This window comes from Falco biarmicus, chromosome 18 (genome assembly GCF_023638135.1).
Source record: "Falco biarmicus isolate bFalBia1 chromosome 18, bFalBia1.pri, whole genome shotgun sequence".
NCBI lineage: Eukaryota > Metazoa > Chordata > Aves > Falconiformes > Falconidae > Falco > Falco biarmicus.
Window position 1 is genome coordinate 6,266,365 of NC_079305.1, and position 14,296 is coordinate 6,280,660.

Below are 14,296 nucleotides of genomic sequence, written 5' to 3' on the forward strand. Positions count from 1 at the left end.
TAATGTAAGCGCAGCCATCTTCAAGAAGTAGCTGCAGAGTCCTCAGCTGGGAAGCACAGCAACAGCTATTTTGCATATTGGCAAAGATGAAACGCTGGTCACTGAATATTTAGCTCTTTTCTGTATGGAAATCTACATCAACATTATCACATCTGAGAGTCACAGTGCTGGTGGTAACATCACTGCCATAAATATGATTTAAGGGCAGCTGCATCTGACTGTTCCCAGTTGTTGAGACCAAGATAACTGGACACCGCTGAGTGAGCAGGGGCAAATTCACGTTGTTTTTAAAGATAACAGCTATTTGCTACCAGCCCTCTAGATTAAGGAGGCTAACAAAGTAACAGCCATGGGAGAAGATTTCTGACGCTGTTATTCCCTGGCTTTTCACAGCTTAGGGGCAGCTATACATGTCTAGAGGGCGTGGTGTGGGTGCCAGTTGTAGCATTTAAGGTATTTTAGGGAAGCCAGCAAGAATAGCGTCTCCTCTCTCAAGCACTATCTACGGGCTTACCCGCCAGCTGATCCTGCCTCTGGACAGAGCTCGGCAGGGCCGTTAGCGTTAGCGATGAGCTGTGTCATGGTGGCGTCCTGCGGCCGGCCCGCACCCCCGGCAGGATGCCTCGAGGCCGGGGGGGGCGGCGGGCCCGGGGCGCGGCGTCACGGCCCCTAACGCCGGCTAGCCCAGGCAGGCAGCAGCTAAACCCGGCGCAGCGCACCGGCGGCGCTTTGGCGGCGAGGCGGGGAGCCGAGACCAGCAGCACGTTCGGTACGATCAGAGCATTTTAAAGCGGCTGCGGGCAGCAGGCAGACGCGCTGCCGGTTTACCTAGCCGCCCGCGAACTCTCCTCCCAGCCCAAGGCCCCGGTTCCGGGAGCGGTGGCGGCCCCGAGACCCGGGCCGCGCGGCTCCTTTAAGGGCGGGCAGGCGCCCGCGCCGGAGCCGGAAGCGTCGGCGGGCGCGGCCCAGGCCCGGTCGAGCCGGAGCGCCGCGGCCCCGCCATGAGCCGGCCGCCGGCCCTGCAGGCGCAGACCTGCGGCCCCTGGGAGATGAAGGAGCGCCTGGGCACCGGCGGCTTCGGCAACGTCATTCGCTGGCACAACAAGGTAGGCAGCGGCCACCCCCCCCCCGGCCCGGCGCGGCCCGGCCCGGCGCGCCCGCGCTCAGCCGCTCCTGTGCTGCGTCCGCAGGAGACCGGCGAGCAGGTGGCCATCAAGCAGTGCCGGCAGGAGCTGAGTCCGCGCAACCGCGACCGCTGGGCGCTGGAGATACAGATCATGAAGAGGTGAGGCGGGGCCGGCCCTGGGCCTGGCGCTGCCGCCCGGGGGCGACCCTGCAGCGCGGGTCCTGCGGCTGCGCTGCGGCCGGGGCGGGAGAGGCCGCCGGGCGCCGGCCCGCTGCGGGGGAAGGTGCGTGGGAGCGACCGCTGGAGGAAACGGCGCCTTGCGTTTCGTCGGAGCCTCGAGTCTTCGGCTTTCTTCTTCGGTGCTTCTTCCGTTGCCCTCGGTGTCACCGCAGCTGTGCTCCGTGGCTGTGCTTTCACGGAGCCGAACGTCCGCGCTGGCTCGTCCTGCGGGGCGCCGGTCGCGGCGTGGGCCCCTCCGGCCGTGCCGTGCTCTGCCGGGCGCCTGCGCGCAGCCCCCGCCCGCGCAGCTCTGGGGCGCGTAGCGGATGCACCGGCTGCGCGTGGAGTGCAAGGGGCTGGGCTGGGTCTGCGTCACGGGGAGATGGATGAATTGTAAACCTCTAGAATTCATAATTCAGCTTCTGAAAGGCTTACTGGCCTTGTAGGACTTTACACCGTTTCATGCGCTCGCGGTCATCGTGGAACTGTTGCAGAACAGTCATCTTTCAAATGTTACCCTGATTCCATTCCGCTCATCACGTGTATTTGCCTCATTTCTACGCCTCAGGCTGAACCATCCCAATGTGGTGGCTGCCCGTGATGTCCCTGAAGGGATGCAGAAGCTTGCACCAAATGACTTGCCTTTGCTGGCCATGGAGTACTGCCAAGGCGGAGATCTCCGTAAGGTGAGGTCCTTAGGATCCTGATCAAGGGCTGGACCAGCTTCTCAGCTGATCCTAGGGCATCTGTTGAAGCTGCCTTGTAAAACCTCTGTTTCCACATCCTGATGCTTCCTGATTCTTGTCATGGCACCGACAGGTTTTGGTTGGCTGGTTCTTGATATTATCGTTCAGCTTTTCAAGGCTTAAGTGTTTTCTGAAACTTTTTATATTTGTTTGACTGCTAGTGATACTGTGAGGAGTTTGCATGTAGAGCATGAGGGCATGTGTGAGGGTTGTGCAACAGGCTGTGAGTATGGCCAAGGCCGTTGAAGGGCAGGATATGTCTGTGGGCTGAAAGTGATTAACTCCTATGTGTCACAGGAAAAAAAAAAAACCCCACATGTTAATTCTAATCTGACTGTTTTTCTAAACTTTGCTTTAATCTGTCCGTAGAGCTTAGAGATGAGATTTGAGCTGATATTGCTAGGCACAGGGGAAATGGCTGTTAAGGTTGGAGTGAACAGAAGGAAGAGAATGGGGATAACACTGACTTCTTTCACCCACTCTTTTCTCCTCCCATGTGGTTAGACCAAGGCCCAAAGCTGTGATTGCTACCAGAGGTTACAATCCCTTAGAGTTTTGTGCCTCTAGAGAATTTCTTTGCTGTTACTGAAACTTCTTGCATCCATGGGAGTTTGTGGGACTATGAGCCTCACTCAGGATATAGGAGGGAAAGAGTTTGTTTGGTGTTGTTTTCTTGCAGTACCTGAATCAGCTGGAGAACTGCTGTGGCTTGCGGGAAGAAGCTATTCTCATCTTGTTGTCTGATATTGGTAAGTGATAGTAGTACCTTCAGTTGTTTGAACCATGGAAGCCCTTTCAGTGCCTGGTCCACTCTTAAAGGTATGCAGCAGTGACCTTAACAACTCAGTCTTAAGACCGACCTTTGAAGAGTATGCTTCTTTCCTGTCTTGCTCTGACAGCCCTCCCTGTGGGAGAGCCAACCTTTGATTTTTGTTCTTGAAAACGTGGAGACTGATTTTCTCGCCCAGCAAAAGTGCCACTCGGGATTTCCTGGAAGGTTCTGGGTAGTTGAACACTTGCCAAGTGACTCTGGTTTATGTTGCACATCAGTCTCCACTCTCAGCTTAACAGCTGATGATCAGTGGGTTTCCGTTAGTATGTGAGCAAGCACTGTGTGGAATTTTAGAGGGGTCTGGTGCAAAGGTTGCAAAGTGCTGTCTAGAGACTTCTGAGGTGGAGTTTTTTTTGGTCAGGCAGTGTTGTGATCTCACCGAGTTGCAGCTGAGGCAAAACTGGACAGGTGCTAAGGCTTTAGAGAAAAGATACTTAAGAAGTGCATTTGGGGCAGATGTATGCTTAGAAAGTGCGCTTGTGGCAAGAGAGTAAGTGTGCATTTGTCACTGCTTTTACTGCAGCGGTGGCTGTTAGGCATCATCTCCTGTCCTTTGTGTTCCCAGGGCACTTGTGTTCTGCTGCCTTATCCTTGTATTCCTTAGTGGCCAGCAAAGGATACCGAGTGCTGACTAGAGACAGCAGCGGATCATGTTTAGGGTGAAGTTTGTGTTCATATGCTTGTGTGTGTATGGGAAGAGGGACAGACTCAAATTTTCAATTGTATGATCTCAACTGTAGCTGATAAGAAATATTTTTGACTATTGATGTAACTTGTTCTCCTGATCAAGTGCATACCTAGTTGGTCTTTCTAGGGTAAGGAGAAAGACAGTTATATTGTTGATAGCTTCTGAAAGTCAAGCTGGATCATTTTGCACTCAACAAGAGAACTCTGCCTGGGAATGCAATGGTGTCAGAAGGGGTGTGAAGTCTGAGAAAGCAGAAAAGTGAGTCCCTTTGTTTCAGGCCTGGCTGAAAAGCGCATACTGGAAATACTGCCAAATTTTGTTTTTCCTAGCGCTGTGATCTGTCTTTTTATTCACAGGAGGGCAGATATATTAAGGCATTATCTTGAGCAAGTGTGAGAAAATGGGCGGCATTTGTTCTGCCTTTGTGTATTCGTAAGATGAGATTTTTGTCTTTCTAGTATAGATGGAATTCATCAGTGTGCCAGTTTTGGGGTCTCAGTGGTTCTGAGCAGAGAAAGTATGTTGCACAGAAATTTCCTATGAAGAATTTTGCAGGTGAAATGTGGGGAAGAACACCTTGTGGACAGGTCAGAACAAAGTGGTTGGCAGAACAGCTTTTGGATTCTACGTTAAGACTGTTGAAGAAACAGCTAGGTAAAGAAAAGCTGAGTACAGCCACTCGGATCACCCAGCCAGGTTGTTAGCACTGAGTTATTCTATAGGCAATTGGGAGATATTTTTGAATTGGTAGCCTTTGTCGTATGGGAGATTTCAACTTCCCAGACATCAACTGGGGATATATCATATTGCTGTGACAGGTTGATCTTGGAAATTCTTGATATTTGCGGGAGATAGCTTCTTGTCACAAGTACTCAGCCAACTAGGAAAGATGCCCTCCTGGACTTGCTATTTGTGAATAGACTTGTGGGAGATGTGGTGATAGGTGGCTGTCTTGGCCACAGTGATCATGCAGTGGCTGAATTTAAAATTATCAGTGTAATGAGAAAAAAGGACAGCAGAGTTGCTACCCTGGACTTCAAGAGAGCAAACTAAACTATTAGGGTGCTGTTTATCAGAGTACACTGGGAATCAGCTTTTGAGAGCTTAGGAGTCCATGAGTGCTGATCAGTTTTGAAGAACCACCTTTTAGAAGTATAGGAGCAGGCAACTGGAATGTGTTGTAAGTCAAGCAAGTGGGGCCGAAGGACCAGCTTGGTTGAACAGGGAACTCTTTGTGGAGCTCAAGAGGAAAAAAATTGTATGATCTCTGGAAGCAATGTCAGGCTTCACAGGAAGACTACAGAGTTGTGGTTCATATATGCAGTGAGAAGACATGAAAGGCCAAAGCTCAGTTAGAGCTGAAATTGTGTTGTGTCAGACAACCAGAAAGGCTTTTTAAAGTTGTTAGTAGCGTGAGGAGGTCTAAAGAAAACATTGGACTGATACTTGTTGAAGCTGATCACCTGACTAACAGGGATGAAGGAAAAACAGAGGCATTCAATGCTTTTTCTGACTCAGTGTTTAATAATACTGATAGACCTTGGGCTGCCTGGTCACCTGAGTTGGAGGACTATGAGCGTGGGAACAGCGATTTTCCATTTGGGGACACTGAAACTGCCAGGGACCCAGCTGTACCAGCTGAATGTTCACAGGTCTGTGGGGCCTGATGGGATTCACCTCAGAGTACTGAAGGAGCTAGTGGATGTTCTGTCAGGACCCCTTTTGGTCATCTGCCAAAGGTCTTAAGAGTCTGGGGAGGTCCCTGCTGACTGGAAATTAGGCAATGTTATTCCAGTTTACAAGAAGGGCATGAGGGAAGACCCAGGGAGGAAACTGTGTTTCCGTCCAGAGGTGTTTGATGCCGACTTTTTCTCTTGCACTTGGTGTTACGTTGTATGTTTGATTGTACAAGATTTGACCCAAAAGCCATGCTTATACTAGGTAGAAATGAATCCTTACTGAGCTCATGCTAGGTGCTGTTAGCTACACTCTCACAAGTGGCTTTTTCTGTGTCTCAGCTTCTGCTCTCAGGTACCTTCATGAGAACAGGATCATCCACAGAGACTTGAAACCAGAGAACATTGTGCTGCAGCAAGGAGAGCAAAGGGTAAGCAGGAAGCAGGTGCCTGTCCCTACACAGACAAGTAGGTGTAAACTTCATTGGAATTACAGTGGTCCCTCTGCGAGAGCCCAGGGTAACAGCTAGCTCAGACCTGCATGTCAGATGATTGATATTCTGCACGCAGCTGAGATGAAAGGTTGTATTGGACTTCTGGCAACACCTGACACTTTGACTTTCAACTCTTAAGGAAAGAACACAGCTGTGCAGATTGACGAGAGATCTGAATTAGCAGTAATGTTTCCAGCTCTGTGTGTGTCAAGCCAATGAAAACTTTACATGCTTTGCAGGTTTAGGAATCTGCAGGAGCCTCCCATTTCTGCTTCCATTTCTTTGTTGGTGCCTCTCCTGTGTACCTTTGAAGAACTGAACCTTTCCTTTCTCGGCTGTATGGTGTGGTTTTAACAGGAATTATCTCTAGTGTTCTTATTCTTTGTTGTGTTTTTCAGTTAATACACAAAATCATTGACCTTGGGTATGCCAAGGAGCTGGATCAAGGTAGCCTATGTACATCCTTTGTTGGGACTCTACAGTACTTGGTAAGGAAGGAATTAATCTAGAAGAGTAGCTATGGCTTTGGAGTGGGATAGATTTAACTGTTACCAGGTTTTGGGCTGGGATGTCCTGGTATGGGGTGTATTTGGGGTGCTGCAGATAGCAAAGGTGACTGTTCTTTTGCTTGCGCTGGGTTTTCACAATGTCTGCTAGCTATGTCTGTTATGAATAAGATGCAGGAGTGCCAATAACCTCTTCTGCTCACTCTAAGAGGATCTCAAAGCTTGCGAGCAGCAGTGTTCAGCACCATCTTTAATCTGTTGTACAAATGCTAATGAGCTCTTAAGGGATTGAGAGAGCTAAGAGATGGGTGGCTTTGTCTCGTGTGTGTAAACTGTTTCAGGCTCCAGAGCTGCTGGAACAGCAGAAGTACACAGTGACAGTGGATTACTGGAGCTTTGGCACACTGGCCTTTGAGTGCATTACAGGCTTCCGACCATTCCTACCCAACTGGCAGCCAGTGCAGTGGTGAGTGAGCTGGGGCCAGGTGATAAGAAGAGTGCATGCAATGGGACTGTTCTGTTTACAGGAGGTAGAAGAATGGTCTCTTGATTCTTATCGTAATATTCCTGTGTTCCTTGCCCTTATGGAGACTGACTCCCTTTGCAGGGGTTTGACCTACTGAGCAAGTTCAGCATTCTTGATACTTGCTCTTTGGGATTGGGAGTGATTCCTGCAGGGTGGTGGCAGAAACCAAAGTGGCATCTGTATGGCATCCATCAAGAGTAGCTTTAAGAGCCTACTAACATGCAGACTGGGAAAGACAGGTGATTGTTTCACCGTTGTACTTGCTTGCATTCATTAGGCATACAAAAGTGCAACAGAAGAGTGAGCTGGACATTGTCGTTTCAGAAGATTTATCTGGAGAAGTCAAGTTTTCTAGCAGTTTACCCTGCCCAAACAATCTAAACAGGTGAGGACTAGAAATCTGTTATGCCATGCTAGGATAAACTGTTTCTTCTGCAAAAGGGCCAGGTTTGTATTTTATGTCTTACACTCAATTTATTTGCAGATTAACATAGTATGACACACACAATGCTTGTGTCCCGTCAGGCTTGTGTAGTTGTGAGTCTCTGTTTCTGCCTTCTAAACACTACATTTGTGATCGGGGTGGGAAGCTGTTTGTCAGTCTTCCTGCAGAGACCAAGCCATACGGTGACTGCGAATGCACTTTTTACTTCCTCTGATCCCCTTCTTGTTTTGGTCCTTCAGTGTTTTGGCTGGGAGGCTGGAGAAATGGTTGCAGCTCATGTTAATGTGGCACCCACGGCAGAGAGGGACAGATCCCACATATGGACCCAATGGGTGTTTCAAAGCTTTGGATGACATTTTGAACTTGAAGGTGAGCGATGGGTCTGTATTACCCTGGAAAGCTTTCCGGAGAGCAGTTGCGTGTAGCCCATGAGAGAAGAGGCTTGAGTCATAGACCTAGGAGGAGCAGCAGCACCGAATCTCATTTTGCTGTCTCCTGACAGTGACAGGTGCTTTCTTCTTGCTTATTTGAGGACAGATACTCCTTGGGAGTAGCAAATAGCTTCTGCGTGAGTTTGGTTCCATATTCTGGTAGAGAATTCTGTGACTGGAGTGGTTTAGTTGCCATGTGGCCTCTCTTCCAGTTGGTGGAGGACAAAGATTTTAGCATAATACTGTGAAATAAGCTGCAGAGTGACTTCCTGAGCCCTGCAGGTGCTTTGAACAGTTTATTGGCGGCCAGTATCAGTCCTGGGATCTCTGCTCAAACATAACCGGTGTATTTTCAGCCCTTCTTATGTCACGCTACTCTTCTTGTAGTTGCTCCACGTTTTGAACATGGTTACGGGAACTGTATATACCTATCCTGTGACAGAGGAGGAGACTCTGCAAACTGTGAAGGCCAGGATCCACTCAGACACGGGAATCCCAGAACAGGACCAGGAACTACTGCAGGAAGCTGGACTGGCATTGTTTTCTGAGAAGCTGGCTACTAAGCGTATAGTTGATAGCAAGGTGAGCCTGAATACTCCCTTCCTTGCCGTTGAGTGAATCTGCAGGTACTGCTCTCGCTTTGGGAGCATGGCACTCCCTGCTGTTCTGGTAGGCTTTTGTCTAAACCACACAGACTGAACAGCCCTTGCAGAACAGGCACCCTGTTGCCTTTGGTGTTCAGTCTTTGGCTAAGGAGGAGCATTCTCTTTATGGTGTTATTGAGGCTTGCTTTTTCTGAGAGAGCCTAGCTGGGTCTTTCATTCTCTGCAGGTGAACGATACTGCAGCTGCAGACACAGACCTCCTCTTCCTCTTTGATAACCAGAAAGTTGCCTATGAGCCTCAGGTTGCCTTGCGCCCTCATCCGGAAAGCGTTGACTGCATCCGTAAGGATTTTCTCTAGCATGAATGTGAAAGGTTGTCCGTGTTGAGAGGGCTGCCTGTGTTCCGTGGTTTGTATTGTGTGCAAAGAGTAGAGAGAGCTTTTGCACGTTGGGACGAAAGCAGTAAAATGGACCAGCATAGCATTCATTCAGTTAGTCAGAGTAACTGAGGAAGGGAAGGGTCTGATTTTGACGTACTGGGGAAGCTGCATAGGGGTTAGTTGACTATAGGCTTTGCAAGAGGTAACACACTCCTCAAAGGAGTGATGTTTTGGTCTGTTTTGTCATATGATAACACTACTTTTAGACTTCATGCTGATACATACATTTCCCTCCCCTCTGTTTCCAGTTCAGGATCCAAAGAAGAATCTCCACTTTTTCCAGTTGCGGAAAGTGTGGGGTCAGATCTGGCACACAATCCGGATGCTGAAAGAGGACTGTAACCGGCTTCAGCAGGGGCAGCGAGCAGCCATGTACGGTGGCAGTTTCTCTAGAGTACATATCCCTGCCTTTGCTCTGTGGTGAAAGGCAAAGGACAGGAATGGAACCTTGTTGGAACAGGGAAGCTCATGAGTGGAGCTCGTGATAATGAGAAGCTGAGAGTTCTGCCCTCTGACACAACTGCTTTTGTGCTCACTGCTACTCTCTGAAGTATCTGCTTTTGATGTAAGTGGAAGTCTTCATTTTTAGTTTGGGAGGGTAATAGGACCTTCTTCTTGTCCATGCAGGATGAATCTGTTGCGTTACAATAGTACCCTCTCTAAGATGAAGAATTCTATGGCCTCGCTTTCCCAGCAGCTGAAAGCAAAGCTGGACTTCTTTAAAACAAGCATTCAGATTGATCTGGAGAAGTATAAAGAGCAGATTGAATTTGGAATTAGTAAGTATAGCATCTGGAAGACAGAGCTCTTTTTATACCTGTTGTCCCCACAAAGTATCTACCTATTTCTGTATGAACCTGAGAAAAGCAATCGCCCTTCTTTCCTTCCTGTAGCTTCTGAGAAGCTGCTGTTTGCCTGGAAGGAGATGGAGCAAGCTGTGGAACTTTGTGGGCGGGTATGTTTCTAAATCTAACTGCTTATCCTGAAGATAAGAGGCTTTTTTTTCCCCCTTTCCTCTTGCCCTCCCACCCCTTTTATTGTCCTCCCTTAAACAGAAACTCCTTGTGTCTGGGCTGATTCCAGATGTCACATTGCCTTCATTTTGGTGGCACCATTTTTGTCCATTGTCAACTTCCTGAAGCTCACTGTTTGTAAGACTTAGGGGAAAAGGGGAGATTTTGGCGAATGTGAGGAGATTTTGCAGTGGTGGCACTTGGATGTCCTGCTAACCCAGTCCTGGAGCCAGCATAGCAGAAAAGATGTTATGGAGCATAGGTTAAACTGAATGGGAAAGCGAATGATTAGATGATTGAACACAAGAATTTTAAGCATCAGTCTTAAATTTTGAAAAGCAACAATTTCCCTCTTTTGGTGCATGTTCCACGGCTGTTCCCCCTGAAACATTCAGCCTCTTGACACAAGACAATGTAACCAGGCACCATCACTCCCGGATGAGGAGCAAAAGCCAACTAGTTGATATCTTATTCTTTTCCAGCACTTAGTCCTCCTCTGCTGGGGGGAGGCAGAGGGCAGAATGTCTGTCTAACAAGCAGCAGCTTCTCCATGCAAATGAATTCAAGTGAAAAGCACAATTTGGGGTGCCAGAGTGGATGTGGTGTGCCGGGGGAAAGGCGGAATAGCTGAGGAAAAGGAAGCATCATGGCCTGGAAACTAGCAGCACATTTACTACAAAGTGATCCTTCAGTGGCTCTTTGTTGCAAGGCTGAATTTTTTATCAGAAAATTCTTGGAAGTTGTTTGATCCCAAAGCACCAAGCTAACGTCCCTGAATGGAAATTACTCATTCTCATTTGGTTTTGTCCGAGTCTGCTGTTTGCATCTTGCCAATGCGAGTGTTTAGAAATGTGAATGAGAAGGGAAGAGCCAGTATGAGTGGTAGTGTCTCTCAGTTATGAGAGTATCCCATTGCTTTTGTTCTGCCCTGCTTTTAGGAGGATGATGTGGATCAGCTAGTGAAGAGGATGATGGCCCTGCAGACAGACATTGTGGACCTGCAGAGAAGCCCACTAGGTCGTAAACAAGGAGGAACACTGGAGGATTTGTGAGTTGAACTACCTTAAACTTCAGATGCAGGTGTATTGCTAGCTAAGCTTATTCACCACAGGACAAGGAAAGTGCTTCAGCCCAAAATTATGGGGGTTTGGGAGGACTTTGACACCAAAAGACAGTTTATGACTCCATACCTGTCATTGGTCAGAAATGGCAGACTGGTGTATATAAAAGATTGGAGTTCTCGAACTACTTGTTCATGGTTTACTTTCTAGAGAAGTCTTTTTGTGTTCTGTGCCTTTTCTTCCAGAGAAGAGCAAGCCAGAGAGCTGTACCGGAGATTGAGAGAGAAGCCAAGAGGTAAAAGACGTTTTAGCTCAAGGTCAGCTTGCTAGCTTGGTTTGTGTGAACAGTAACTTTGGAGGTGCAGTAATGAGCACTGAGAAAACTCTCTCTGCATTCTAGGCCTGCCCATATGCTAGCTGCACATGGACTTTACTGGATCGGCCTTTCTTTGGAGAAGGGGGTCAGGGAGTCAATTTTACATTAGGGCCAGCCTTGCTTTTTGTGGTGTCTTTGTGGTGCCTTTTGAGCTGTTCTTGAAACTCCTCTGAAGCTTTTCTCAGAGCAAATTGTTGCCACAAGCATATGCTGCTGCTTCTGTGTAGGAAGGACGAAAAACATAGCTGTTCCTTTGAGCAGCTATACATCCCCAAGGCATCAGACCCACCTTACCAACTGCTTTCCAGTTCTCATAATTTTGAAGGTGGTGGCTGAATTCCAATGCAGTTCATCCCACTCAAATGGCCTAAACTCGAGATGTTTCAGGACTGAAGCAGCAGTGGAAATAAGCCACTAAGAATCTTCTCATTTTGTCCTGTAAGCCTACCCTTCTGTGTAATACTCTGACTCTCCTTCCAGATCAGAGGACAAGCGGTGACAGCCAAGAAATAGTACGACTGCTCCTACAGGCAATCCAGACCTTTGAAAAAAAGGTCAGAGTCATTTATGCTCAACTCAGGTGAGCTTTGTAGAGTTACCTTTTATTGAGGGTTAAGCAAAAGCATCTAGAAGTTTAAAAACCAGTGCATATAGCTGATGAGATCTCATCTCAGAAATATTACTCTACTGCAGTTGTCCATGTGTGATCTGATTTCTTTTTTTTTTTTTTTGTATTAACAGTAAAACTGTAGTTTGCAAGCAGAAGGCACTGGAATTGTTCCCCCGAGTGGAGAAAGTGATGAATCTGATGAATGAAGATGAGGAAACGGTTGTTAGGCTTCAAGAGAAACGACAGAAAGAACTGTGGAACTTGCTGAAAATTGCTTGCGTAAGTAAAATAACAACTCCAGTTTAGCCTGAAAATACGGTTTGTAGCACAGGTTACTGAAATAATAGTAAATTTGGTATGTCCTATGGGTTTTTTCTCTGTTATTTTGAATTAGTATTAAAGCCAAGTTCCAAGCCGTCTCATACTTCTGGCTGCTGGAAATCAGTGGAAACAATTGCAATCTGAATCTTTTGTGTTTTCTTCAGAGTAAAGTACGTGGTCCTGTTACTGGCAGTCCAGAGAGCGTGAACACATCACGTCTTGGTAGCCCTGGTCAGCTGCTGCTGCAGGTTCCTTCTGGAACATACAATTTATCAGAATCTGTCAGGAAAAGGTGAGACAAAGTCTGGAATTCTGTAGCTGCTAACTACAGAGCTGGGGCTCCTGCTTTGTGAAATAATGACACACAGGCTTTCCCACATTTTACGCTTTGTGTTCAGCTTCCATTGTCAGATGAACATCTTCCTTATGAAAAACAGGGGATAATCCCCCTGCCTCAATAAGAAAGGGATTGCATTATCTGGAATGGTTGGGCTTGCTTGAGGGTACGCTGCCATGCAGAATTGTTGAAGCATTGTCATGTAAGGTGATAGTGGCTGAGCTGTATCATAAAGGAGAGAATGTCGTTAACCAAGCAAGCGTAATTCTGGCTTGCTTAAATGAACTGGGTCACCAGCTGGAATGACAGACCTTGATCTAGCAACAGTGATTCCACAGAGTAAGAACCCAAGTCTGACTTGAAACATGCTTCTTTTCCCCTGCCCCAGTGAATCTGGGGATGACACAGACTTCCCTAGTTGTGATATGAATTGCTAGCTTATGAGCTCACTGGTAAAGGTTAATATTCCTCAGTGCTGTGCAGCATACCTGCCAGAAGTATTTCCTAAAGGTAAAGGCAGCATCTCCTCAAACACAGAAAATTGTGTAATAATTCTCCCTTTCAGTGAGGAGCTACTGTTGGAATCACAGAAACTCTGTAACCAACTGGAAAATGTGATGCATGACACAATGAAGGATCAGGAGCAGAGCTTCATGGTAACTTATTTAATATTCTTCTATAAATGGGACTGGGGAAACTCATGGCTTCAAGCTCCTGCTTATGCAACTTTGCCACCAATAAGTAACATGGCTTACAGAAATCTTGCATATTCCTCCTTTGAGCAAGGAGAGTAGGTATTTTGGGGAACAGAAGGCACCCACTCCCCCAAATGAACCGCAGACTGACTCCTTGCTTGCCATGTACAGGAGCCATGTGTTGGGGACTTAAGTTGTGCTGAACAGTAAAAGGATGGGGAAAGGCGCTTGGCTGTTGTACAAAAATACTTCAAAACTGCATTCTTAAAAGTGGGTTGGTCTAGTGGTGGGTCATACACTGGTGGAATTGCTTCCCCTTTATTCTGGAGAGATCTGAACTGTAAGCTACGTCAGATTTTGTAGTTCTAACTCTTTATTCATTAGGCTCTAGACTGGAGCTGGCTGCAGCTTCAGGTAGAAGAAACAAACAGTCCGGAGCAAACCCAGATGTAAAATCACTTTGGTTGCCTCTGAAGACATGCTCCTTCAGGAAGCCAACTGTGAACAGCTGTTGCCTCTGAGAAGGGAAGTTCAAGTGCCTCCTTCTACTGTCACTTAACCTGCTTATGTGATACACGTGGCCTAGCTTTTAATATCCACCTCTCAGATGCTCTTTTTTTCACAAAGATACAGTAGGAAATGCCTGTTCTAACTACTTGGAAAAGGTTCTTTGTTGTGCCTTAAGACAGCAGATAACTCTTGATTCTCTGTCCCAATGTGTCTTCCCTTAGGCAGCACGTGGTTGTTTCACTGCCTTTCAGGCTTTCTAATGAACAATGCATGCAATCAGCTTGCACAGTCACTGAGAGATGTCAACTTCCTAATATACTTGAACTGTGAACTTAAACTTCTTAACTTTGCTGATTTGCACTTTTTCTCTGAAGTGTAATGGTTATACTTAACTAATAGTTGTTTCCTATATGGGAACAAAATTATCTAAAAGATGTAAACTTTTGGTTTGCTCTCTTTGATACATTCAATAACATTTTAATGAAAAAGCTGCTTTCGCTGTGCAGGTCTCTGAAACATGGGTGGTATAAAGATGTTACGGTAGAGGCCACAGAGAAGGAAATCATCACTATGCAAGTATAGTTTCACAAAGCATTTGCAGATGATCTGCTAACTGCTTGAAGTTGCACCAGGAGGGGGG

General features: G+C 47.2%; 1 protein-coding gene across 1 annotated transcript; it reads left to right on the forward strand.

Annotated features, from left to right (window-relative positions):
• Window positions 1–861: 861 nt before the first annotated feature.
• On the forward strand, window positions 862–14,148 carry IKBKB (inhibitor of nuclear factor kappa B kinase subunit beta). The gene is made up of 21 exons (XM_056321680.1): window positions 862–1,106; window positions 1,191–1,285; window positions 1,914–2,031; window positions 2,771–2,840; window positions 5,630–5,718; window positions 6,180–6,269; window positions 6,629–6,753; window positions 7,091–7,198; window positions 7,498–7,627; window positions 8,077–8,271; window positions 8,521–8,635; window positions 8,982–9,105; window positions 9,361–9,512; window positions 9,627–9,688; window positions 10,685–10,794; window positions 11,053–11,102; window positions 11,664–11,763; window positions 11,925–12,072; window positions 12,279–12,406; window positions 13,017–13,107; window positions 13,531–14,148. Exons 1-21 carry the CDS (start codon window positions 1,002–1,004, stop codon window positions 13,597–13,599), a joined length of 2,274 nt encoding a protein of 757 aa, XP_056177655.1. The 5' UTR covers window positions 862–1,001; the 3' UTR covers window positions 13,600–14,148.
• Window positions 14,149–14,296: the final 148 nt, after the last annotated feature.

Coding starts and splice junctions, on each gene's coding strand:
- IKBKB (XM_056321680.1), top strand. CDS start 1,002: ATGAGCCGGCCGCCGGCCCTGCAGGCGCAGACCTGCGGCCCCTGGGAG. Junction 9,106..9,360: donor CAGGGGCAGCGAGCAGCCAT/GTACGGTGGCAG, acceptor TTGTCCATGCAG/GATGAATCTGTTGCGTTACA. Junction 11,764..11,924: donor GTCATTTATGCTCAACTCAG/GTGAGCTTTGTA, acceptor TTGTATTAACAG/TAAAACTGTAGTTTGCAAGC.